The following is a 27,658-nucleotide window of genomic DNA, read 5'->3' on the forward strand; positions in this document are numbered from 1 at the left end:
GGGGGCAGGGGGCGGGGGGGGCGGGTTCGACCCCTGGTCGGGGAGCTAAGATCTCGCAAGTGGCAGGGCATGGCCAATAAATAAATAAATAAATAAATAAAACTCAAGTCCACAGTCTTAGCCATTATTTTACACTGCTGAATGTGAGACCTCATTTTATCCTTCTAAAAGCCCTCAGAGATAGGAACGATTAGTATTCATTCCCATTTCATGGATAAGGAAACAGGTGTGGGGATTTTAATTAACTTACCCAAGTTCACTCAGCTAGTGAGTGGCAGATTCTCCAAACTGGAAGAAACTTGAAGAGTGAAAACATCAATTTGACTAGAGCACAAATGCTCTGCCTGCACTTTAAATGTGGGGAAATCTTGCTGTGCTCCAGACCCCTGACTTTCCTCACCATTTGGTCACCACCAGCAAAGTTGCTGTCTACTTTGAGATTCTTGCCTAATTCTTCTGTATTAAAAAGAGCAGGGCTTCCCTGGTGGCGCGGTGGTTGGGAGTCTGCCTGCCGATGCAGGGGACACGGGTTCGTGCCCCGGTCCGGGAAGATCCCACATGCTGCGGAGCGGCTGGGCCCGTAAGCCATGGCCGCTGAGCCTGCGCGTCCGGAGCCTGTGCTCCGCAACTGGAGAGGCCACAACAGTGAGAGGTCCACATACCACACACAAAAAAAGAGCAAATCAGTAAAGATATCTACCCTAGTTGATTCAAAAAATTCCACACAATAGGAATTAAATCTCCCAAATACTGAAAGTATTTGTTTGATATTTGTGCCTGCTTTTTTTTTGCGGGGGGTGGGGTCAGCACTTAACAGTAAACCATTTAATTCTCATAGTTCTGAAGGTTGGGAAGTCCAAGATCAAGGTGCTGACAAATTTGGTGTCTGGTGAGGTTGCCTTTCTTTTTTTTTAAAGCAGGTATTGATATATATTGCTCTTAAAAACTTTGCTTCCTCATCAGCTCCTGGTTGCTCAAAGAGGCCTGTCTCTCCTCATTTTTCCTGGCATGTCAACTGATAGCAGATCATGCTCCATTTTTCTCATTTTACCTTAACACAAAAACTCTTTGGGTTTCCTATTTCTTAGGCTGGGATCATGTGCATATGTATAATGCAATGCCTCCTTCCTTTTCTGCTTATCTTTCCTAAAATCTGATAGCATTTCAGTCCCACTAAATTCTAGGTCAACTCTTCCTCATTTCAGATGCACCTTGTACTCATTGGGCTATCAAAACATTTCAGGTAAATATGGCTGTAATTTCAAGCGCCATAATGGCCTACTCAGAAGTTTGGAGCTAGAGATCATTATATACTTTGATTATTAGAGTCAGCCCTGGGCAAAACTACAAAGTAAGCCAAAGTTTGTCCTTGGCAAGCTCCTTCCTTGGCTTCTGAACTTTCTCTCCGCCTGTTCCTCTTACTTCTCATGTGCTCCTACTTTCTTCACTTGCCTTTTCAAAACTTGCTCTCAAGAAAGGATTTGGACTAATTCACACTAAGGTACTAGTGACAGCGGAAACTCAATATGATCTCTCTTAGGGTATTTGCATTTTAACAGGGTATAAATCATCAGCTGGGCTTCCCTGGTGGCGCAGTGGTTGAGAGTCCGCCTGCCGACGCAGGGGACGCGGGTTCGTGCCCCGGTCCGGGAGGATCCCACATGCCGCGGAGCGGGTGGGCCCGTGAGCCATGGCCGCTGAGGCTGCGCGTCCGGAGCCTGTGCTCCGCAACGGGAGAGGCCACAACAGTGAGAGGCCCGCGTAGCGCAAAAAAGAAAAAAAAAAAAAGATGCAAAGTGGATACAAAGCATTCTGAGAGTGGGCACTGCCAATGTCAGAGTCATTACAATACTGTGGATATGTTCAAAGTCCTTTAGCCACATGGAGCAACTTTGGTCCACTCACCATAATCAGCAGTAGAACCGTATGGGGCATAGACCATTTATTTATTTCTTCAACAAACAATTATTAACGCCTACTGCATGCCAGACATTGTTCTAGATACTAATGGTACAGCAGGAAACAAGGCAAAGTGCCTATCCCCATGGAGTTTATGTTCTAGGAGGGGGTGGCAGACAAAGAACATATAAAATGTGTTAGGTGGTGATAAGTGCTATATAGAAAAAAAAACAAACAAGCAGCAGCAAGTGTTCGGGAGGGGTGGGGAATTAGGGCACACAGTGGTTGCTACTTTACCCATGGTGGTCAGAGAAAGCCTATATTACAAGGTGACACCTGAGCAAATGAATGACGTGAAGGCATGAATCATGTGGACATCTGGGGAGAATACTCAGCACAGGTAACAGCAAGTGCAAAGAACTAAATATGCAAGGATACTGGCCCTGTGGAAGAAACACCATGAAGAATAGAACTTCTGGAGATTAATGAATGAGGAGAAGTGGATAGGAGCCCATCGGACCAGATTATGTGATAAGTAATTGAAAGGACCTTGGCTTTTACTGACTGAAATAAGAAGCCACTGGAGCATGTTGTGCAGAGAAGTGACATGAAAAAAATCACTTTGACTGACTTGTGGAGGAAGGCAAAAGTGGACTAGCTAGAAGGCTATTACAATAACTCAGGTGAAAGATCATGGGGGAATCTAACCAGTGTGGTAGCTGTGCAGGTAGAGAAAAGTGGAGATAGTCAGATTGTAAACTCATTTTGAAGGTATAGCCAATAGGACTCGTTGATGCATTGGATATGGGGTGTGAAAGAAGACCCAAGGACAGCTGCAAGGCATATGCCAGGAGTACTTTATTTTATTTTTTTGTCATGCAGAACTTCCCCGACTAGGGATCGAACCCTGCAGTGGAAGCACGGAGTCTTAACCATTGGACCACCAAGAAGTCCTGCCAATAGTACTTCAAACCCCTCTGCTTGCTAGAGGGAAATTTGTTAGAATGAAAGGATTGCCAACAACCTCCTGGGCAGTTTGTAAAAAGAAGAGCTGGGCCATCCCAAGTTCTCTCTTCAAATCCCTTTCAAATTAGATTTTTTTTTTTTTTCTTTTTGGCCAGCCCTCACAGGCCTGTTGCAGGGTGCCCACACATCCTGGTCTGCACGCTGGGACCTAGACTTCATGAACTGACGTGTGGATAACTAGGCTCCGCCCCCTCACTCACGAGAAGCTGAATTAGTTCTCTAAATCCACAATGTAGGTTCTACCTTTTCAACAACTACTTCAGCAAGACAGTCCCTCTACCCGCCTCCGCCCCAAAAAAAACTCCTCTTGCCCCAGATGCAGTATCTCTCTTTTAGCCAGCGCTGAATATACTGCCCAATTCAGTATCCTTTATATCCCTAATTTTCACCCCTTGTCACGAAACTTCTTGGCATCCTAACATTTGCTCGTGTTAAAGCGGTTGGTCAGAACTGTCTCTGTTTCAGAAGGCAAATTTCAGCATCTGACGAGTCTTATTCTCAGGAAATGCTCCTGCACGACCAAACTAGACTCTTGAGCCCGATTCAGCACCGTTTCATCGCTTCGCTATAGCCGGCGCAGAAATGCCTCAACTGCCGGTTGCGTTTCTCTTCGGTCAAGCCAGCCAAAGACAGGACTTCTTACGACTCCAGGGCGGATACCCCAAGAAACGCCCCTCCAGCCCCATCACCACGCCCGCCGTCCCAGAGCCATGCAGAAACTCGCCTGAGCCGCATCACGTGCCTGCTTTGTAATCTCCCAGTGGGCAGTGGCGTCTGATCACCTGACGCGCGTGACCAATGCCTTGCGTCCGCGCTCTGGGCTCCTGGTTGCTAAGTGACCCCAGCTCCCGCTAGTTTGCGCTGCTTGGCTTTATCCCGGGAGGTAGTGGTGGAAGCTTCAGACCCGGCCCAGGCTCTTGGATACGCCAGTGGAGGGTCTTTTGCGGCTGCTGCCTTCTCTCTGGCGGGATCCCCGATGGTGGCCCCCACACCCTTGCGCCTTCAAGGCTTGAACCTGGGCTTCCGGGCATCCGCGATCAGGCTGGCTCCGGCTCCTCTGGGACTAACCCGGCGGCTGGGGTGCCGCAGGGCCGCACTGGGTGGACCCGGTCCACACTGCCTTGGCCACCTCAGCCTAGAGAACCGGCTCAGACTCTAGTTCCGGCAAGGATGTGACTGAGGCAGTGGCTGGCTGAGAGACAAGTGCCTGTTAGTAGTCCCTGGCGTGGCTTCCTGTAGTTTCCTTCCTTGTGGCTTATGTGAAGACTTAGGCTTGATTGCTTTGGCCAGAAAAGAGACATAGGAACTCTGTGTGCTGTGCTTTCCTGAAACGACTGTGTCTTGAGTACTTGTAGACTGAAGGATAACAGATTTCGATTAAAAAAAAAAAAAAAAGATACTCCCAGAAGTCAAAAGAGTCAAATACTTAAAAATTGTTTTTTACATATTTAGCAATTTTTTAAAAAAAGCCTTGTCTTTGGGATATCTAGTAACATTGGCAGTCTTTTTGCTGTTCAGCATTTTTGTTTGTTTTTGTTTGTTTTTTGCGGTACGCGGGCCTCTCACTGTTGTGGCCTCTCCCGTTGCGGAGCACAGGCTCCGTACGCGCAGCCTCAGCGGCCATGGCTCACGGGCCCAGCCGCTCTGCGGCATGTGGGATCTTCCTGGACCGAGGCACGAACCCGTGTCCCCCGCATCGGCAGGCGGACTCTCAACCACTGCGCCACTAGGGAAGCCCGCTGTTCAGCATTTTTAATCCAGAAATACTGTGTTGTGCCTAGGACTTGTGTGTACTGCTTGTTAGAAAGTTTGGTATTTCATGTGTTCCTAACTTATACTTGGATTGGGTTTCACTTATTTCATTCTAATCATCAACTTGTGAAATAAGGTGGGCAGGTTTCGCTTTTTTTTTCATGCATAAGGAAACATGATCAGAGAAACTATTTGCCAGACACCAGTGCTTCTCGAAGTTGAATGTGTATAGCAACCACTTGCGGATCCTGTTAAAATGCATATTGTGAGTCTTCAGGTCTGGAGCAGGGCCTGAGAGTTTCTGTGTGTCCAGGAAGCTCCCAAGTGCAGAAGAAGCTGTTGGCCTGATGCATTGCTCGAATAGCAGTCGTCCTAGGTAATTGCTATTCCTAGTTAATGGCACAAACGCCTCCTTTCTGTATCTGATTTTATGCCAAAACAACAATTTCTCAACATCTGTGAACTTTCTGTACATATGAAGGGAAAATCATAGGATGGGAATGACAAACAGCAGATAGCCTACATAGAATTTGTATCCAGTACTCATTTCAGTTATTTTGTTAGTTTGATCTTCTGAGGATTTAAAATATTTGAGAGAAAGGGCTTAAAACTATCAGCCTTTTTGTTGTTAAAAAGGCTTTTAAATAGAGAAGGTGAAATTTCCCCTGGCACTGAAGGACATATTTAACTAGGAGGACCCATATTCGGAGTTGAATCCCACTGACTCACCGCGCATTCCCAGTCCTTTGTTTCTTTAAAAGCTTCATCAAGTTAGAACACATGTGCAGCTCTGAACACAGAGACTAAGCAGTGAAGACTAGCCAATTTATCCTCTGGTTAAAAGAGAAGAAATTTTAAATGGAATAAGAAAAATTAGATATCCAGGAACCTAGCACAATGATCTTTAAAATTAATTAATTAATCTATTTATTTATGGCTGTGTTGGGTCTTCCTTGCTGCGTGCGGACTTTCTCTAGTTGCGGCGAGCGGGGGCTACTCTTCGTCGCGGTGCGCGGGCTTCTCGTTGCAGTGGCTTCTCGTTGCGGAGCATGGGCTCTAGGCTCACAGGCTTCAGTAGTTGTGGCACGCAGGCTTAGTTGCTCCGCGGCATGTGGGATCTTCCTGGACCAGGGCTCAAACCCATGTCCCCTGCATTGGCAGGCAGATTCTTAACCACTGTGCCACCAGGGAAGTCCCCACAATGATTTATAGAATTGATGGTGCTTCATATATATAAAAATTAATGAAAATCATCATGTTGTCATTAATGAAAGATTTGAATGTCCCAAGTAGGCTCTTTGACTCAGGCATGGTGCTGTGGTTTTCTTAATGTTTCTTGTGCTTTATTGAGCTGCTTAGATCTACGGTTTTCATTAAATTTGGAAATTTAAAAAAATATTTATTTATCTATTTGGGATTTAACTAGATCCCTCATGCTGCAATCCACTAGTTGCCGCATGAGGGATCTAGTTCCCTGATCAGGGATCGAACCCTGGCCCCCTGCATTGGGAGCTCGGAGTCCTAACCACTGGACTGCCAGGGAATTCCCAGTGCTGTATATGTTTGTATTCCTATAAAACTTGAGGTTTGTTCTGGGGGGTTGTTAAGTTACTTTGGAATTAGTTTGATTTTTTTGCGTCTTGCTTTTTTAAAGAGTTGTTAGATAGGACGAGAGCAGTGCTGACTCTAGGACTGATTATTCCCCCTGAGGCAAGACCTCTATGGGTACTCTTCCCAATGCTCCATAAATTATGAGTTTTTCTTTTTTTCTTTTGGCCGTGCCACGCAGCTTGTGGGATCTTAACTCCCCGACCAGGGATTGAACCCGGGACCCTGCAGTGAAAGCGCCAAGTCCTAACCACTGGACTGCTGGGGAATTCCCAAACTATGAATTTTTTTCTAATCTGGCTAGTGGGAATAGGCACTATTCCCAGCCGGGTATAAGAGTGAAGAACCTTTCCCTCCAATCCTTTCAAGTGGTTCTTTCCCCAGCCTGGGGAAGTTTTCTTGTGCACAGGTGCTAAGCGGTACCTTGGTGAATACTAGAAGAAATCTCTGGGGTTTTTTCTTTCTCTGAACTGCTCCCCCATCTCTGTCACTCCGTCCTATGAACTCTAGCTGCTTTGGTCTCCCTGGACTCAGCTCTGTACGCCGGACTCAGGGACTCCACTGGGCTCTGCCTCAGTTTTCCATCCTTGCACTGTAGCCTGGAAACTCAGGTAGTTCTTGGACAGTACCAGGGCTTGTCTCATTTGCTTCTTTCTCAAGGATTACCGTCCCTTGTGGTCTGATGTCCAATGTATAAAGACCATTGTTTCATAATTTTTTGATCCTCCTTTGGTTGTTGTAGGTGGAACAGTAAGTCTGGTCCCTGTTTCTCTATCGTGACTTCTGGAAATGGAAGTTCAAATATCACACCAATTTTACCACTTTTATCACTCAAACCCGTTGAATATTGAAACTCTTAAGTTAGGTTGCATACTGTTGAACTCACATCCAGTTGATTCCAGGAGAAGACAGCTATTCTCGTTTTTATATTCCTACAGACTTAACCAATAGCCCGGCACTTGGCTGACACTCAGTAAAAGCTGGAGTGGATGAATAAACTATTTTGAGCAAACAGCTGTCGATCAGCTTGTGTTTTCTTCCAACATTTGTTGATGGGCTTTTGCAATTTTCTTCTTGCCTGCCAGCAGCAAATGAAAGCTAGGCAAAGTGGAAATTTCTGGGACTTGTTATTCATGATTGTAATTATCCACAAAAATGTACCCTTTAAAAAAGTTTATCAACAGGCATGAGGGAAGTTTTTGGGGGTGATGGACGTGTTCTAGAACTGAGTTGTGGTGGAATGGTTGCACAGGTTTATAGAAGAAGTCATTGAATTGTACACTTAAAAAGAGGTGATTTTTGTGGCATATAAGTTACACCTAAATAAAACAGTTTTAAAAAAAAACATAACGCTTATCTTGAAGATTCCCAAGGCATTTTAAGGTGAAAAAAGGAAGTTGCCAACCATTTTATATAGGCTAAACCCAGTTTTGATATTATCTTTTAAAAAAATGTTTATTTATTTATTTGGCTGCACCGGGTCTTAGTTGTGGCACTTGGGATCTTCATTGCGGCGCGTGGGATCTTTAGTTGTGGCATGCGGGATCTAGTTCCCTGACCAAGGATGGAACCCACGCCCCCTGCATTGGGAGCTCAGAGTCTTAACTGCTGGACTACCAGGGAACTCCCAGTTTTGATATTTTCAAAAACCTCATATGCATTGAAATGTAACCTTGAGCAGGTAGGGATAGACTATGGTGGACTTTCACTTTGTACCCTACACATGTATTAGTTTTGTAATCAGAAAAAAAATAAAGATTTTAAAAGGAAGATTGTATTTTTTCATTAAAGGAGAGAGAAAATCAAGTAAAAGGCAAGAAAAAAAAATGTGTATTTGACCCACCCACAAGGCAGTAGACAGGCTGTTAGATTAGAAATCAGAAAGCCTGGTAATGATTCTTGTTCTGTTTTTGAACTCCAAGCTAGGATAGATTACTTAGCTGCTGGCTATTGTTCCAGAAACCAGGTTTAAGTAATGAAGTGCATATTTGGAGTCTGGATCTTGAGTGTCAAAAGTGGAGCTCTGAAATGAGTTTGAAAGTAGCTATGGGAATAATGTCAATGCAGAGGAATCCTTTTATCCTCTTAGCTATCCAATAAATTATGAGATTCCCTCCCTCCCAACCACTCTGACCAGAACCTTTGACAGGTAAAATAATCTCTAATTAGGGATTCTAGGGAGGAAGTTGCTTTGTAATATGCAGTAACATCACTGGCTTAGCACTTCAGTTTCCTTGTTAAATATAAATAATATGTCATATTTATTTTATAGGATAACTGGAAGGACAAATGAGATAAAATATAGCAAGTGTTGAATTCAGAAGGAAATTGGAATGTAAAAACAAGTCATCATGAAACAGAACACATACTTTATCATACCACTGATTTTATTATACTACAGGAAATAGTGTATCACACATGCTTTATTTGTATGAGATCTCTATCTGTACTTCAAGCATTGATCTTTATCCTCCGAACACGTATATGAAGATGTTCTGGGTCTTCCCTGGTGGTCCAGTGGGTAAGACTCCGCGCTCCCAATGCAGGGGGCCCGGGTTCCATCCCGGGTCGGAGAACTAGATCCCACATGCATGCTGCAACTAAGAGTTTGCATGCTGCAACTAAGAGTCCGGGTGCCCCAACGAAGTTCCCACGTGCCGCAATGAAGACCCCGGGCAGCCTAAATAGATAAATATTAGAAAAAAGAAAAGAAAAGGAATGCATCGGAGACTGGCCGGGGCTTTGAAAAATCTAAACCTTTTCCTCAAGAAAAACTCAAATGGTGCAAAGATTACATTAAGATAGCCTATTGAAAAAAAAAAAAAAGATAGCCTATTGTATTATCAAATTGTTGAGGTGTCAGGATGAAATCCGATTGACTAAACCATCTAAACTGTATGTCACCTGATTGAGCGATTGAATGAGAGCTCTGTCCATTTTCTGAATTCTCCTTTCTTTGTTAGATGATCAAGCAGAAGTTTTCTGTGCCCTCTCCTGGTTTGACTTTGAAACTGCATAACAGTGATCTTTAAACTTCATTGGGTGGGGCTTTTCTTCAGTAAATTCATGCTCTCCCTCCCCTTCCTCTTGCCTTCGAAGGCTCGTTTTGAACTACAGAGAGACAGAGGGGCTGCAAGAACTGTTCATCATTCACTCACCTACTAAACATTTATTATATTCGTTTTTTTTTTAACAAAGCACTGCCCTTGGAGGTCAGCCAAAAGGAAGAAGCAGATAATTGGAACTTAAAATTTACTAGAACAGAGCTTCGGAACCTTTTTCCTTGTCACGGCACACATAGAAAGTTACACAATTTTAAGAACGTAAATGGGAAAAGAATTTGAAAAAGGATAGATACATGTATATATAAGTGAAGCAGTTTGCTGTACACCTGAAACTAACACAACATTGTTAATCAACTATATTCCAATATAAAATAAAAATTAAAAAAAATTACACAATTTGTATGTCCCACTGAGGTAAAGGGGAAGAAGGGGGAGGAGGGATTTAGGGGCATCTATATGGGGTTTGGTAAAAAAAAAAATTTCCATTTTCTACATATTGTATCATTATGATTTGAAAAATAAAATGAAAGTATTAGAGACAGCGTTAAATATTGAGCTTATATAAAGTTTCCAAATAAAATATTTTCCAAATTTTCACTTTCTTCTGTGAATGTAACTATTTTTTCTCTTTTTTAATTTTATTTTAAAATTTTCTTTTGAATGTTACTTTTAAATATCAGGTTATGCTTAAAATGGTTACATGCAATAATGACCAGAACTTTTCAAGAAGGATCTCTCCAAGTTCTTTTTTTTGTTTTTGTTTTTTATTTTATTTATTTATTTATTTATTTGGCTGTGTCAGGTCTTAGTTGTGGAACTCAGGATCTTCGTTGAGGCGTGGGGTCTCTTTGTTGTGGTGCTTGGGCTTCTCTCTAGTTGTGGCGCACAGGTTTTCTCTCTCTAGTTGTGGCACGTGGGCTCCTGGGAACATGGGCTCTGTAGTTTTGTGGCACGCGGGCTCTCTCATTGAGGTGCAAGAGCTCAGTAGTTGTGGCCCGTGGGCTTAGTTGCCCCGCAGCATGTGGGATCTTAGTTCCCTGACCAGGGATCGAACCCACGTTCCCTGCATTGGCAGGTGGATTCTTTACCACTGGACCACCAGGGAAGTCCCTCTCTTCAAGTTCTTGATAGCCATGAACAATTAGAAACTCAAATAGATAATACAAATTTAAAATTTTAACATTAAAAAACATAAAAGTTAAAATATTTAAAGAGGGCTTCCCTGGTGGCACAGTGGTTGAGAGTCCGCCTGCCGATGCAGGGGACACGGGTTCGTGCCCCGGTCCGGGAGGATCCCACATGCCGCGGAGCGGCTAAGCCTGTGAACCATGGCCGCTGGGCCTGCGCATCCGGAGCCTGTGCTCCGCAACGGGAGAGGCCACAACAGTGAGAAGCCCGCGTACCGAAAAAAAAAAAAAAAAAATTAAAGAAATGTCTATTTTCTTTCATTAACAATTGTACAATTGAAATTTCTTGTGATAACATTAATGGATCTTGAATCCAATCAAACTCTTTTGTGTCAAACATTTAAAAATAATGACACGGGACTTCCCTGTTGGCGCAGTGGTTATGAGTCCGCCTGCCGATGCAGGGGACATGGGTTCGAGCCCTGGTCCGGGAAGATCCCACATGCCGCGGAGCAGCTAAGCCCGGAGCAACTAACCACAACTACTGAGCCCGCGCGCCTAGAGCCCGTGCTCCACAACAAGAGAAGCCACCGCAGTGAGAAGCCCACGCACCACAATGAAGAGTAGCCCCCCCTCGCCACAACTAGAGGAAGCCCACGCACAGCAACGAAGACCCAATGCAGCCATAAATAAATAAATAACAACAACAACACCTGGTATTCACTGTTAATGGCCAGCTGGCTTATTTTATTTATTTATTTTTTTTGCTTTAGTAGTTGTGGCATGCAGGCTCAGTAGTTGTGGCTCGCGGGCTCTAGAGCGCAGGCTCAGCAGCTGTGGCACACGGGCTTAGTTGCTCTGTGGCATGTGGCATCTTCCCGGACCAGGGCTCGAACCTGTGTCCCCTGCGCTGGCGGGCAGATTCTTAACCACTGTGCCACCAGGAGAGGCCCTGGCATCTGTTCTGATTGGTCAATATCTGTTCCATCTCAGATGTTAAATATTTTTAATGTCACCCTGCCCATAAGCATTGTTAAAGCAGTCACCCTGAAGTTAGCTTGGACACCAGCCAAAACTGGACAGAAATATCTGATACTATGTGAAGACAGATTTGGGTCAGCCATCTGGGGCTGCTCTGGCCAGAGCCCTCCAACCAGTGTCCTCGCCCCTCCAGCCCTGACCAGCTGCATCTCGGGCTGCTGCTGCTCCCCCTTGGCCCCTGGAGCTCACTTCCTCTAGCAGGGCCCTGGACGCTTGTCTGTAACGTGCAGCAGTGCACTCTGCAGCTGGCCTCTGAAGTTGATGGCCAGGCGGTAACACATGGCAAGCAGCAAATGCTGCTGATCCTTCGGCCTACTTGTAGAGATTGAAAGGCAGGACGACAGACTCTGCTCTGCTTGGATCATATCTGCAGGAGCTCCCCATGGGCTGTATGCACCCAGAGGTGTTTGGTCTAGCTGGCAGCCCCAAGGGCCATGGGATCTTTATGTTGTATCCAACATGTAACCCAGTTGCAATATACCAGCGTACTATGGCCATGGTGAGGAAACTCTGCAGTAGAGGAAATAAAACATGCAATGATAACACTACCTATTATTTATCAATGGATGGTTTACAGTGCTTTCACAGTGGACCTCATTTAACCCTCATAAGAACCACCAGTAAAGATTATCATCCCATTTTACAGAGTAGGAAATAGGTTCAAAAGGGTGAGTTGCTCAGATTGACACGTTAGGTCCACCCTTCCCTGACTGGGGTGCCTTAAGGATGTACACATTGGTGGGCTAGGTTAAATGATGAGTTACTGGAGTGACAGATTTACTTGAAAGTTTTTGGGTAAGCTGTTTTTTTTTTTTTTGGGCTGTGCCACGCAGCTTACAGGATCTCAGTTCCCTGACTACTAAGCCACCAGGGAACTCCCTAGGGGAATTTTTTTATTTTTTTTGCGGTACGCAGGCCTCTCGCTGCTGTGGCCTCTCCCTTTGCGGAGCACAGGCTCCAGACGCGCAGGCTCAGCGGCCATGGCTCACGGGCCCAGCTGCTCCGTGGCATGTGGGATCCTCCTGGACCAGGGCACGAACCCGTGTCCCCTGCATTGGCAGGCAGATTCTCAACCACTTGCGCCACCAGAGAAACCCCCCCTAGGGAAATTTTAACTGGTAAATTATATAGGTGTTTCTTTGTTTGTTTTTGTCTTGTTTTGTTTTGTTTTGGCTGGCGTTGCACGGGATGCGGGATCTCAGTTCCCCGACCAGGGATTGAACCCATGCCCCCTGTAGTGGAAGCTCGGAGTCCTAACCACTGGACCACCAGGGAATCCCTTAACTGGTAAATAATATAAAATATTTGGAAATTCTGCCAACAATGATTGAGATTCACTGATAGTGGACCAAAGATTTAAGTTGTTTCTTTAAAAAAAAAAAAATTATTATTTATTTATTTTGGCTGCTCCGCGTCTTAGTTGCCACACACGGGATCTTTGCTGCAGCATGCAGACTTCTTAGTTGCGTCATGCATGTGGGATCTATCTCCCCGACCAGGGAACGAGCCCGGGCCTCCTGCACTGGGAGCGTGGAGTCTTACCCACTGGCCCACCAGGGAAGTCCCAAGATTTAAGTTGTTTCTGATTCCAGATCCCAATTTATCCCAGGTAGAAAAGTGTTAAGGTTTTATGAGAGTTACGGAGAGAGTCGTGTAAGCACGGGTTTCAGCTGAACATTGGGTATGTGGAGATGGGACCTAGGGAGAGAGCATTCCAGCAAAGGAAAGGAGGCAAGAAAGTGGGGCTGTGTAAGGTGAACAATGGCTGGAGAGATAAGGGCGTGAAGATGCCTAACTGGAAATACGATTAGAAAGTGGATTGGCTTCAGGAAGCTTTATCTGGCAGGAAAGTCTATGTGATACTAGCTGTGGTGAGACCAATTGGAAAGCTAGAGTGGGAAGGCTTGAACCAGAGTAGCCGTGGAGAGCTTTCACATGGGAAACCATCACGACTTACCAAAGGATGGTGGGGGAGAGGGGCAGGATCAAAGAGAGGGACGTGGGAAGTTGCTGGCTGAACTTGTAGCCCACCTGAGGTGTTGTCAAAACATCCAGGTAGGGCTTCCCTGGTGGCGCAGTGGTTGCGAGTCCGCCTGCCGACGCAGGGGACACGGGTTCGTGCCCCGGTCCGGGAAGATCCCACATGCCTCGGAGTGGCTGGGCCCGTGGGCCATGGCCGCTGGGCCTGCGCGTCCAGAGCCTGTGCTCCGCAACGGGAGGGGCCGCGGCGGTGAGAGGCCTGCTACCGCAAAAACAAAAAAACAAAAAAAACATCCAGGTAGGGAGTTAGCAAATGGGTGACTGGAGCCCAGGGCTGGGATATGGATTGTGAGTTATCTGCCTCTAGGTGAAAATGGTTACCTTGATATTGGCAGAGACTGCCATCAGAGAAGGAGCCATCGGAGAGCAGGGGCACACCTGGTCAAAGAAGCCACCTGCGGAAAATTGAAAGGAAGGGCGTGTTCGGCAGTAGCTCATGATGAAGAGGAAGGTTGGAGTTGCTGTCACATAGTGCCTGGCACATAATAGGCACGCAGATACTTGTGAGAAGAATGAAAGAAAAAAAAGACAGTAAGAAAATGATACATTCAGGACAAACCATATGAAAGAGATAGTGGTAGAATCTAGGCATAACGGTGTTAAACTAGTAAGGACCTACTGTATAACACAGAAAACTCTACCCACTCGTCTGTAATGATCTATATGGGAAAAGAAGATAAAAAAGAGTGGATCTATGTATATGTATAACTGATTCACTTTGCTGTACACCTGAAACTAACACAACGTTGTACATTAACTAGACTCCAATAAAAATTAACTAAAAACTAAAAAGGTGTTAAGGGAATAACCAAGAGATTCTTGCATTTGCTCCAGAAAATGGCAGGGACCTGCTCGGCAGCCTATGGCCACACTGAATACCTGTTATTGATCTTTAGGAGACTTTGCCTCACCCAGCAGGGTGGTGTGAGTTAATGTGTGATTTTATATAAAGGGACAAATTTAATGCAAACTCGGGCCTTTCCCATTCAATCTCAAGTTCTAGAGATTAAAAAATATATAATACCACAAAATGGCTCCCATAACTGCATTACAGATCACTTCTTCCCCCCCCCCCCCACCTTAGGGATAAAGAGGACTGCACATGTGGGCTCGCTTCTAAGTCCTGTTTTAAAAAGGTTAATTTAGAAAGACTCTGCTTCCTGAGACTCCCACCCAGATATTTCTTGGTACATTATTTTTTAAAAAATGCTCCAATTTCTCTCGCTTAGAGAAAGGTCTTTCCTCTTCAAATCTTTCAGGTTTTTGTGGGATCTTAGTTCCCCAACCATGGATCGAACACGTGTCCCCTGCAGTGGAATCCTAAAGTCTTAACCACTGGACTGCCAGGGAAGTTGCATTAGGTGTTACTCTGGGAGAAGAAGCTGCCAAGGGCCTGATTTCGGTGCGGAGGGACCGACCTGGGCCAGTGCGGTGGACGTCGGTAGGGAGTCCCGGGCCTGGCTCTAGTTATGACAGGAACTAGAGGCCGAAGTCCAGGAAGGTGTGCAGGGAGAGAGCCGCCCGATCCCTGGGCCCCTCCCCCGCCCGTGATCTCCAGGCGCCCCTGCCCTTTGAGCCCGGGGCGTCTCGGGCGCTGGCACACTCGCCCCGGCCGCTGCGGGGACCAGCGGGGACTAGCGGGGCGGGCGGGATGCTGCGGCTGCTGGCGTCCGGCTGCGCCCGGGGCCCGGGGGGCGGCGGGGGGGCGCTGGGGCTGGTTCTCGGGGGTCGCGTGCGTCCTGCGGCTGGGCTCTGCGATCCCGGCAGCAGCCAGAGCCGCCAGGCCTCCGACGCCCCCCGGAACCAACCTCCCAGCTCCGAGTTCGTGGCCCGGTCGGTGGGCATCTGCTCCATGATGCGGCTGCCCGTGCAGGCCTCCCCCGAGGGGCTGGATGCCGCCTTCATCGGGGTGCCGCTGGACATTGGGACCTCCAACCGGCCCGGGGCGAGGTAAGCCCCGAAGGACTCGGGGACACGTGTTGGGACAGCCTGGCGGCCACTGCGCACACAAAACTCATGGAGAGGCGCTTTCCCTCACCCAGGGTTGAGTTGGAAGCCAGTGCCTGGCTCCAAAGTGCCCCCAATCCTTTGAGAGACAGCTGGTTTCCCTCAAGCAACCCTGAGGGCTCAGCCGTGTCATCCATTGGTAAAGAAAGGGGGTTTAAGGACTGAGCCTTCTCCCTGCCCCGTTCCCTGGCCTAGCTGGATGGTGGCTGTGGGTACCCCGGTTTACAGAAGCAGGGGACATTAAGTTTGAGAACAGAAGCTGGTTGCCCTTCCCCAAACCTCTAGATGTCACGTGACTCAAGAATTTGCTCCAAATAAGGCAATTTTTTCTTCTTTTTTTGGTCGCGCAGCCTGCGGGATCTTAGTTCCCCCCGCCAGGGATCACCGCATGCCCCCTGCAGTGGAGATGCGGAGTCTTAACAACTAAACCGCCAGGGAAGTCCCCAGAATAAGGCAGTTTTCCTAAGATCAAGTTAGAGGAAGTAAAATCGATCTTTCTAATTATTGAACATCAGCTATTTACGATTCCGCAGCAACAGTTTAGGAAACTGAGGCTCAGGGAGATTAAGAAATAATCTAATGCCATTTAGTAAATTGGTGATTGGTGGGCTTCTAAGTCTGTACCTTTAATCTCTTCACTATATAGGCTAGATCAGTGGTCCTCAACGTGTGTGTGACATTTTCCCCCCAGGGGACATTTGGCAGAGTCTGGAGGCATTTTTGGTTATCACAACGTGGGGGAAGGGCTGCTACTGGCATCTAGTGGGTAAAGACCAGCGTTGCTGCTAAACATCCTGCAATGTATAGGATGACCCCTACCCCCTGCAGCAAAGATTCAGCCAGCCCCAGCACAGAGCCTGGGAAGCCCTGGCCTAGGCAGAGCCTCTAAACCTTTAGGGATGACTCACAGGCTGATTCTTTCTCCTCCAGATTTGGACCCCGACGGATCCGCGAAGAATCAGTGCTGCTTCGGACAGCCAACCCTAGCACAGGAGCCCTCCCCTTCCAGTCCCTCATGGTTGCAGACCTAGGCGATGTGAATGTCAATCTTTACAACCTTCAGGACAGCTGCCGCCTAATTCGAGAGGCCTATCAGAAAATTGTAGCAGCTGGCTGTATTCCTCTGACCTTGGGTAATGGCATCTGCAAGGGAGAGGGTAGTTCTCTGAGCTCAGGGTCTATTTATCATGAGCTGGAGTACGGTTACTTCTCCAGGGGGAGCCACTGGCAATATGGAGACAGTAGGAAAGGGAACATTTTTAGTTCATTTATTTTAACCCCTGGGGAGAGGATATTTACATTTTTGGACTAATGTGACTGACAGGGATGGACCAGGGTGAAGCAAGTGAGGCACTCACCTTGGTGCAAAGTTTAAGGGGTGCCAAAAAGTCAGCAATACATATTACTGATTTCCCTTTTTGCCTCAGGTTCCAGTATGGCTCAGAACAGCACAGTTGCTGATCCTCTCTTTATTTAGAGTTTATCATGGGGGACTTCCCTGGTAGCGCAGTGGTTAAGAATCCGCCTGCCAATGCAGGGGACGTGGATTCGAGCCCTGGTCCGGGAAGATCCCACATGCTGCGGAGCAACTAAGCCCATGTGCCACAACTACTGAGCCCGCGTACCTAGAGCCCATGCTCTGCAACAAGAGAGGCCACTGCAGTGAGAAGCCTGCGCGCCGCAAGGAAGAGTAGCCCCCGCTCACGGCAGCTAGAGAAAGCCCGTGCATAGCAATGAAGACCCAACGCAGCCAAAAATAAAAATAAAAAAAAGGGACTTCCCTGGTGGCGCAGTTCCCTGGGACTACCCAACGCAGCCAAAAGTAAAATAAAATAAATTTATAAAAAAGAAAAATAAATAAATAAAATAAAGTAGCATGGGCTTCTCCTTGCGGTGGCTTCTCTTGTTGTGGAGCACGGGCTCTAGGCACACGGGCTCAGTAGTTGCAGCATGCGGGCTCTGAGGCACACGGGCTTCAGTAGTTGTGGCTCTCGGGCCTAGTTGCTGTGCGGCATGTGGGATCTTCCCAGACCAGGGCTCGAACCTGTATACCCTGCATTGGCAGGCGGATTCTTAACCACTGCACCACCAGGGAAGTTCCTATCATGGATCCTTTTTTTTTGCATTGATTTTGATTTTTTAAAATATTACATTAAAATAATATTTATCTTGATTACTTAGTTTTTTTTCTTTTTTGGCCACACAGCTTGCAGGATCTTCATTCGTCCCCTGGCCAGGGATGGGGCCCAGGTCCCCTGCAGTGTAAGTGCAGAGTCCTAATCGCTGGACCGCCAGGGAATTCCCCAATTACTGAGTTTTTTTTGTTTTTTTTTTGGTGTCCCTTCAATTTTGCATCTGGCAACTGCCTCTATCCACCTCACCTTGTCCCAGCCCTTGATGCCAGGCCCGAGGAGGCTGCCAGCAGGGGCTTAGTTGTGACTTCTTAAGTATTCAAGGACGTTGTTTCAATGACTTTATTTGAGAGAACTGCAAGGGGGTCTTTTCCTCTCGTCAGGGTCTATGTCAATCTATAGAGCAGCTTTCCTCTTACCCTCCCCCACCCTGCCCCACTCTCACTGTAGCAGTTCTTTCTCTTCCTGTTCACCAATAGTCAAAATAGTACCTTTTTCTAAATATCCAAATTTATTTTTGCCAAATGAGAGGGCCCAGCCTGCAGAGCATAGTGGTAAGGAGTGGGGTTTCTGGCTGACGTGGTTTGAAATCTCAGCTCCACCTCTCACTAGCTCTTGATGCTTCATTTCCTTATCTGTAATATGGGAATAAAAATACCACCACCTACCTTCTTATATTGTGTCAGGGGCATATAACAAAAGTGCATATAAAGTGCCCAACTTTGTGACTGGCATGTTTTAAGCTTCCATAAATATAGCTGTTGTTGTTATTAATAATTATCAATGGTAATACTTTTCTAGGCCTGTGCTGTCCATTATGGTAGCCCCTAGCCACATGTGGCTATTTAAATGAATTACAATTAAATAAAATAAAAAATGCAATTCTTCAGTTGCGTGAGCCACATTTCAATAGCCAATGGCTAGTGACCACCATGTTGGCCAGTGCAGATACAGAACATGCGTGTCACTGCAGGAAGTGCAACTGGACAGAGCTGGTCCGAGCATTTTCCCTATAAGCCTTAATTTAATTTCCTCTTTTAAATGACAATGTAATGTCAAACATTTAGTGGCCATTTCTCCACCACTGAACAAGATCATATTTTAGCTGGGGTTATAGTTCTTCCAGTCTAATCGAAAGGGTGGCAGAATTGGGCAGATTAAAGATCGTTCTAGGTGATACGTGGTCCTCGAATCTTATCCACGTTCCAGATGTTTTCTTTTTTTGTCTCCTTGAAGGTGGAGATCACACAATCACCTATCCTATATTGCAAGCGATGGCAGAAAAGTAAGTCCCAAAGGCCGGAGCTGGGGAATGAGTTGTTTTCTGCTAGATGGCGTCAGGTGACCTCTGCTGCCTCAGGTTGTTGGAGATGATAGGAAATTCCCCACTGAGTTGCTTCTATGGATCAAAATTAAGGTCAAGCTCCAGGTGTGTCTGTCAGTCACCAGATGGGAGCCAAGACAATTTATTATTAACACCCTGGCCACCCGCCCTTGCCCTAGATCTGCCCTGGTATGCCCGCTCAGCATTTGCCTCTGTTTTTGGAAGATGAGCCCCTAGTGAAATACACAACCCCAGTTAACTTCAGTTTCTGTTTTGCTTCAGAGGCCAAATACAAATACTGACAGGCACAATGGTATTGCTTGCTGAGGAGAAGCCCTGTTTTTTCCTGAAAGGGCCCCTTTCCCAGAGGATGAGAAGATGGATTTTTCCAGTAGTGAAAATCTAGCAGGGATTGACTAATTTGGGTTAGTTAGTTTGAGAAATAGACAGATGGGCCAAGGTGGTGAGCTCCAGAATTCATATAGAGGAAAGCTATGTGGGTGGCATTCTGGTTGGGGGTGGGTGGGTGGGTACAAGGCTTTTCTGGAAGCTGTGTTTGCCTGGCACTGATTTGGATTGTCTGTTTCTTTGGGGCGGCTGGCAGGGTTGATGGGGATTAGAGAGGGAGAGCGGAGTAGAAGCTGCTTCTTGGTTACCGCAGTTGGAGAAAGGGTGGTGCTGATTAGAGCCTTCAGACGAGCTCACCTGAGCCGCCACCCTTTACTTTCATCCTCCCAGCCCTCTCCATCTGTAAGTGAAGAAAATTCTGGGCGATAGGTAGGGAGTGTCAGCTAAAGCACGTGACTACCTTCTGCTTGACTTCTCTGAGCTTATTGTCCTTCTGAGAAGCTAAGTGGTTTGAAGACAGAAACCAGTTGCAAGGCTGGTAACTGATGCCAGGTCCCCCCTCCACGGCTATGAATTGTCATCAAGTTTTGGCGGCCTGGAGGGTGGTGGTGTTCAGGCCCCACTGGGAGGCCTGGCTTCTGAGCCGCCCTGTTGTCATCAGGCATGGGCCTATGGGGCTGGTGCACGTGGATGCACACATGGACGTGGCGGACAAGGCCCTGGGTGAGAAGCTCTATCACGGGACGCCCTTCCGCCGTTGCGTGGACGAGGGACTCCTGGACTGTAAGCGCGTGGTACAGATCGGCATCCGGGGCTCTTCCATGACCTTGGATACCTACAGATACAGCCGGAGCCAGGTGACAGGCCGAAGGCCCTTCCCTCTGTCCCCGGCCCCAAAGTGCCTTTCTCTCCATTGCCCACTCAGTGGAGGCTATGGATTCAAAGGGACTTTGCTAATCAAGCTCAAAGTGGGGACAGAAGGGTGAGTTTGCGTCATCTGGAGCAGATAGGAGCGGGGATGATAGTTCACGAGGCAGAGGAGGCCTCTCATGGCTGGGGAGGGGAGACAAGCAGAAACAAACCAGGCCCTTGGATGCTGCTGGCTTGGAAAAGAGTGGAGGAGGTCCAGACCCAAGGCGATGGGTCTGATATGGGGACGATAGTTCCCTCCTCATGGGTATCGGGGGTCAACTTTGAGGTGCACATAAGCCGAGCATGGGGTAGGCCTATAGGAAATGCCCAGTAAATGCTGCCAGGCCCAAGTGTCACCTTTCTGCTCTTCAATTCTTTCTCAGGGCTTCCGGGTGGTCCTGGCTGAAGACTGCTGGATGAAGTCGCTGGTTCCTCTGATGGGAAAAGTGAGGCAGCAGATGGGAGTCAGACCCATTTATATCAGCTTTGATATCGACGGCTTGGACCCTGCCTATGCCCCAGGGACAGGGACACCCGAAATTGCTGGTCTCACCCCTAGTCAGGTAAGGAGGCTCCACCAGTGACACTTCCTGTGGGTGAGGATACTTAGCTCCCCACTTTCCTGGGACCTGAACTGAGTCTTTAGAAATCAGGATGGGCTTTTAAAATCAGAGCACCTGGGCCTTTATTGTGCTCAGGGCTGATCACAGGTTGGGATTCTCCCTTATTGATGAGTGACTGATTTTGGCAAGGGCCCTCATTTCTTATCTGGGATATAATAGTCCGTTATTTGGTCTTTCTGCCTCTGGTCCACCTGTTCATGGGGACAATACTGTAGTGCCCCCTGTTCAGACACCAAACTTACCTTTTTGGGGTTAAATTTTAAAGGTATGCACAGTGGGATTAACACCTCCCAGGGTAGTTCAAGAGTTTTAGAAACCCCCAAAGAAAGCTCCCATGGTATGCAGAGCATAGCACAGGGAGGCAGAGCTGGAGGGTGGCTCTACCTAGAAGGAAAGCTGCAGGGGCGGACCTTTGTTCTGTTCACTACTCTCTGAGCCGAGGAGAGTGTCTGACATAAGTAGGAGGTACTCACAGATACTGGAGTAAATGAGTGAAGACTGCTTGAACTAATCAACTGTCTTCTATCCTCTCAGAAAGGAGGATGGTCACAACAGCCTCTCTAAAGCCTTTCCCAGTTCCCGTCAGTTTTCTAGAACACACTCCTCATTCCTTGGCTTCGCATCCTTCCTGCTTTTCACCTGCAGAACGGAAGCAAAGTGACGCTCTTCCTGCCACCCCCCTCACTCATCCTATCTCCGGCCACGTCTGACTACTAGTACTTCTTCCGTCTTGGCGCCTTGGCATGTGTCTTTCCCTCTCCCTGGGCTGCCCTCTCCCTACTCCTCTGCTTGGTCAGTTCCTTGAACTAAGTGTTTCCACCTTGGGGGAGCCTTCCCCAGCCTCTTCAGGCTGCGACACGTGCTCAGACTATTCCTGAAGCCCTTCATGCTGGCATTGAAGCGATCGGTTTGTCTCTGTGATCCCACCAGGGTGCCTGGTGGTCAATGAATGTTTATTGAGGGAAAGCGACAGTTCCAAGTCGAAGGGCAGGCCCGTGTTGGGAGAAATCCATGGAGGCCTCTACTGGTTGCTTTCTGTTGTCAATGATTACTTCTCTGGACAACTCAAGCTTCATCTTGGACAGGCTCTGGAGATCATCCGGGGTTGTCAAGGCCTGAACGTGGTGGGTTGTGATCTTGTGGAGGTTTCACCGCCGTACGATCCTTCTGGTGAGTAAGGGAGACAAATGTGATTCGTAGGCAGCGGCTAATTTATTTTTTATTTTTTTATTATATTTTTTATTTTTGGCTGCGTTGGGTCTTCGTTGCATGCGGGCTTTCTCTAGTTGTGTCGAGTGGGGGCTACTCTTAATTGCGGTGTGCGGGCTTCTCATTGCAGTGGCTTCTCTTGTTGCGGAGCACTGGCTCTAGGCGCGTGGGCTTCAGTAGTTGCAGCACATGGGCTCAGTAGTTGTGGCTCACGGGCTCTAGAGCGCAGGCTCAGTAGTTGTGGCGCACGGGCTTAGTTGCTCTGCGGCATGTGGGATCTTCCCGGACCAGGGCTTGAACCTGTGTCTCCTGCCTTGGCAGGTGGATTCTTAACCACTGCGCCACCAGGGAAGTCCCAGCGGCTAGTTTAAATTGTATTAATCTAGTTAATAAGTAGATGGATGGGTCCCTTTATATAACTCGGGAACCGGCTGAGTATGTCCTACAGTGAAGAAAATAAACCTATTACTGTACACCGTACAGATGTGAGCTAATGAACCCTAACAAAACCCCTGGGAGGCGGCTAAGGAGTGTTAGCTGGCCCACCCGTCAGCAGAAGAGAGAGAAACCAGCGTGCAGTTCAGCGATAGGGCTGCCCAGTGCCATCTGCCTTGGATATTTCATTGAAAAGTGAATTCTCAAGGCATAAATGGTATTTATTAATATTGATAAAGTGGGGGAGTTAGCTGGTTTAGGAGAGAGATTCAAAGCCAATGCCATCCCAATAATTTTAATCTAGAAAAACTTACAGGGTTAGGCCCGTTAGCCTTAGAGGATAGATAGTAAATACGATACACACCAATATGATAGGTTTTCCTTTGGGGGAAATCTGTTCTCAGAGTAAACAGAGAGCCTTCTGAATTTTAAAATACCTTTTCTGAATGATGCTTGATGGAGAGAACGCCGGGGAAAGCATGTCCACGGGGCGGTGGGGAACCGCAGAGAAGCACGCAAGGCAGGACTCTGGGAAAGGAAGCACAAAGGGACAAAGGCTGAGGAGCCCGAGGGGCTCGGCCTCAGGAGGCGGTCTGTGTGGTGTTCACGTTTGGGTTTTTCACTGCTTTGTAGGAAACACAGCCCTCGTGGCGGCTAACTTGCTCTTTGAGATGCTGTGTGTTCTCCCCAAAGTGACAGTCGCCTGAATGTTGTGCTACGATGTTCAAGATAAAACAAGAGCTTGCCCGGATGACAAATTCTCCAGAAGAACTTATGTGCAAGCAATCTGAGTACTAAAGAGTTTATGCCAATAAAACGTTCTGCTAAAAGTGTCACTGGTGGCTCTACAATAGGGGTTTACAGTAGAACTCTAATCCAAACAGCTAATATTCCTAAGGTGTTTGAATTAACTTAAAAAGAATGCATTTGTGCTTTTTTTTTTTCCTTTGATGAATGGTGATGGAGGATAAAGGGGAAAGGGATGGAGAATTTAGTTTAAGATTATCTAAAATCTGGAGGAATGAAATGAAAAAACCCTATGAAATAATACTGTAGAAAAACATTCCATATTTCTATAGTATCTTCCTTTAAAATACAGCCCCTACGCTGAGGAGCATCTTGGTTTTAGGACCATCGTGAACATAGAAAAAGTTTGAAAGAAAAAAGAACAGGCAGATCCTGATAAAGAAACTTCCCACTCAAAAGCCCAGGAAGGGCTTCCCTGGTGGCACAGTGGTTGAGAGTCTGCCTGCCGATGCAGGGGACACGGGTTCGTGGCCTGGTCCGGGAAGATCCCACATGCCGCGGAGCGGCTGGGCCCGTGAGCCATGGCCGCTGAGGCTGCGCGTCCGGAGCCTGTGCTCCGCAACGGGAGAGGCCACAACAGTGAGAGGCCCGCGTACCGCAAAAAAAAAAAAAAAAAAAAAGCCCAGGAAGATGCAAGAATGTCTTCAAAACCAGGTGACATCAGCTGGCTCTTAGTGGCCTTTCCTTAACCTGCTCCCTCTGAGCCTGTTTTGCGTTATCTTCTCTTCAAGCTGACCCACCCTCTATGACAGCAATTCCCCAAATCTGCAGTGGAAGCGTGATGACTTTAAGCACGTGTTGAGTTACACGCGAATTCAGTTTTGGTGATAACGTGTCCACGGTCAAATCATCATCTCGTGACGTAAGAGCTACCCATAACCATCACACATTAAAATAGTTTATTTCTGTTTCCAGTCTGTAAATATTCTTAAAACAAAATAACAGCTTCAGCGCCTGTTCACAATACAAAACAAAAACAACATAAAAAAGACACCATCTGCCAAATAAGTTATTTGTTCCGAAGAGTATCAAAAGTGCAAAATATTCACCTTCTTTTCAGGTCTGTCTCGAAAGCACCATCATCCTCCCTGACAAACGGAACAGACTGGGCAGCAGACACGCTGCGTTTGTTTCAAGGGACAATGTCAGGTATTTGGACAAGACCAACGTTTCAGCTCTAAAGAATATTTTGCATCAGCTTTTCAAGAATTTTACTTGGAAAAAAATGTGTGAGTGTTTGCTCCTAATCCCTTTCCCCAAACAATGCAAATCACTTAAAACACATTCAGATCCCACTTCTTTTTATAGCAGGAAAACATTTACGTACTGAATAAGGAGGGAATCAACCTATTATTTGAAACCACAACCAAGTTTTCACGGTCAATAAGCGAAGGCAGCAAGCCTGTGGTGCCCAGTGGGAGTTAGGGCAGGCCTGCTCGCTGACATGTTGCCTAGTTGGAGGTGATGAACTCGGTGTTAGATTGTGCCACCGACACCTGGGCTGATAAAACAATTTTTAAAAAAATGGGTGCGTATATCTACAAAGGTTTGTTTCAGGCCAGTTGTTGTCCTCATCTGCTAAACATGTTGCAGAGTCTGTATCAATCAGAAAAACCTACCTCTGAAAACATCAACGTTGTCAGTTTCAAGACACTCGAAGACTAGGAAGTTAACTTAGAGCCAAAATTGGGTCTGTGTGATTACATATGTAAGATAAATGGTAGCATTGGCTGACCAGGGCAGTGGCTCATACATTTGACACAAAAGTAAACAAATTCATGGAAATGACATTCAGGAGGAAAGGCTTAGGTGGTCAAGGGTAAAGGTCAGTTTAAAAGCTTCCCAGTTTCCTCTTGGGGGACATAGATAGCTACCAGCCCCCAAACGGATCTGTAGATGATTTTTTTTCGATTGAAATATTTCCTAGGAACGTTTTCACTATTATCACTTTCCTTTCTTTATACAAATGACAGGTGCGGCTGTCTGAAGGTGCTTTTTATTTTAACGATACAATTTTTTAAAGTGAACGAATCTGGGGTGTTTTTGGTTTTCAGAAATTAAGGTCAGGAATCCCATTAGTGCCAGAAATTAAAAAAATAAAAACCTACCACTGAACCAAAACACTACTCGTATAAGCAACTTGGCCATAAGAGATGCAGAAAATAATTTTGAGGACTTGGTGCATCACAGAGCCAAAAATGAATTCCTTGATCAGTTCTACCTAGGCCAGATGCCATGAGATACGGCAATAAGAATAAACACCCACTTTTAGAAGTTCATGTGGAAAAATAAGCCTGGCAGTGATTTATTTTTTTAAATAAAGCTACAGATTCCATGAAAACTAGGGATTTCTGGGCTCAAACAATTTGTTCCTTGCCACTGGAGCTCAATCCAAATGGCTTAGTTTAAAGCAATTACGATTAAAGAAAATATTGACCTATTTTGTCCCATCACTGATTTTGACCCTTCACTTTACAAAAAGGCAACTTGTTTTGACATTTGAACACTTTGAGGTTGTCCAAACTCCACCGGTGGTGTGCTTTAAAAAGAAAAGGTAAGCTCTCTTAACTGGCTGGTAGGGCCCCGCCTGGGGTCCATCGTTCACTGGAGCTCAGCGAGCTGGGGTGCTGATGACAGGTCTGACCCTGTTACTGGTGAAGCAGTTGTAACTTAAGAGTGAAAACAATTAAGATGAGACATCAAAATGTAGGCCAGAAGCTCAAAGTGAGCAAAACGGAAGCCTAGGACGTGTCTTGGCTCACTTGTCACCAAAGAGGACTTGAAGATACAGCACTTTTGGGGTAACAGTATTCAAAATACAATTGCTGAGAAATTTTAAGTTCCTTGATACAAAGATATGTCTGATAGTTTACTAAAGAGACATCACTGTAGGGAAGAGGTTCCTTGAGCCTGACTCACGGCAGGAATAACGTGTCGTCAGTTTAACATCTACTGGCTTATAGCAGCTTACCTCTACGTTCAGAGAGCAAGATTACAAGTTATGGCTCCTAATATCCACACCCTAAAACTGACAGAGGCAGAAAGGCATCTGAAAACATACAGGTAAATGGCTCAAGGTCATTACAGTACTTCTTGCCACGCGGATCCCTCCCCGGCTACTCTTAGTGTTTGGGAGGGGGCTGATGGGATGCTCGAGAAGGCATTGCTCAGGCACTGCCCAGCCCTCCCTTCTCTTGTCTCGGGAAGAAAACCAAACATACGTGCAGAAACCCCCACGCAGTCCTAACCTTTTAAAACCGTGGCTGACAAGCTGTTGTAGGAGGATACCCCCCAAATATACTTTTAGCCATTTACTACCAAAAAAAACACTAATGTAAGATCGCTTGGAACTAGGCCTCTTTTGAGACACAGGGCCCAGAAGCTGCGGTGGCTTGTCCCACCGTTACAGCATGCACCGCGGCAGAAGCACGGCCGAGGCGGGGCGGGGGACAGATGGCCCGACCGGCACACCAGGCTCGCGAGGTCCCCCCAGGCTCTGCTGCAGGGTCCAGCCCTGTGCTTGTCCCACAGCACAGAGACAGGACAGGGGAGGTGGGGGGCGAGCACGGGGCGGGGCGACAAAGGAAGAGGGAATGAGCAGTCTATTTTAAATAGTGTGGCATTCAAATGAGGAAAAAAGACCCAAAGGAAAGTATTCAGATGTGGGGAATTCAGCGTTTGGTGTTTTTCACTCCTAGGTTAGAACAGGACAAAGGAAAGATTCTTCTAGCCACTGTTCTGGAAGAATAATCTAAAATCTATACTCTGTCCATTGTGATAGTTTGAGTCCTGAAAATACCTGTTCACAGGGGCCTGTTAAAAAGTCTGAAGAGTTCGAGCCTCTTTTAGAAATTCTCAGTCTAGTTCAGGCCATGACGGGATATAAAACCTCTGTAAGGAGCCTTCCAGCAGCCGTTCCATCCATAAGGACAACTTGCTCAATTTTCCTTTGATGGGCCTGGATCCAAGGCCAGAAGATTTCCCTCGAGATTCACCCAGATGGAGGGAAGAGTCAAGGTCACTGCACGACCCCATGGCTTCCTCCTCTTCGACTGTTTTTTGGGGCTTGAAGAGGCAGAAGTATTTCTTGTGGCCGTTCAGAGCCAGTACGTAGCCTGTGTAGTCGCGTTCCATGAAATGCTTGTCGTATTGGTTTGGGATCGGGGCCACATCTTGAGCAAATTCTAGTAAGTATTCCAGCCATTCTCTGTGTTTATCTAGACTCAGGAAGGAAAAGTGCAGGCAGCTGCTCCTGTAGGAAGGACAGAAGGAGGATTTAGGGTATTTCCCGACACATTTAGTC

The 27,658-nt window shown here is 46.8% G+C and overlaps 2 protein-coding genes across 5 annotated transcripts in view; one reads left to right on the forward strand and one right to left on the reverse strand.

The window, feature by feature from the left end:
• AGMAT (agmatinase (putative)) lies at positions 1-24,572 on the forward strand. Its single transcript, XM_022598434.3, has 7 exons — positions 1-15,508; positions 16,496-16,698; positions 18,934-18,982; positions 20,031-20,226; positions 20,665-20,844; positions 21,990-22,074; positions 23,182-24,572. The coding sequence occupies exons 1-7, from the start codon at positions 15,210-15,212 to the stop codon at positions 23,253-23,255; spliced, it is 1,086 nt and encodes a 361-aa protein (XP_022454142.1). The 5' UTR covers positions 1-15,209; the 3' UTR covers positions 23,256-24,572.
• Positions 21,699-27,658, reverse strand: part of DNAJC16 (DnaJ heat shock protein family (Hsp40) member C16) — a 39,931-nt gene continuing 33,971 nt past the window's right edge. For 3 of the 4 annotated variants that reach the window (XM_089900779.1, XM_022598432.3, XM_089900768.1), the window contains one exon: positions 24,241-27,607. In XM_089900779.1, coding sequence (XP_089756905.1) covers positions 27,211-27,607 — 397 coding nt within the window. In that variant the 3' untranslated portion in view covers positions 24,241-27,210. Of the gene's footprint in view, positions 22,072-24,240; positions 27,608-27,658 lie in introns of those variants that run through there. The other variant, XR_016388904.1, reaches the window with a different exon arrangement.

Source organism: Delphinapterus leucas, chromosome 1, assembly GCF_059928025.1.
Source record: "Delphinapterus leucas isolate spDelLeu-1000000601 "Yukka" chromosome 1, BTC_Dleu_Yukka2, whole genome shotgun sequence".
In the NCBI taxonomy this organism is placed as follows: domain Eukaryota; kingdom Metazoa; phylum Chordata; class Mammalia; order Artiodactyla; family Monodontidae; genus Delphinapterus; species Delphinapterus leucas.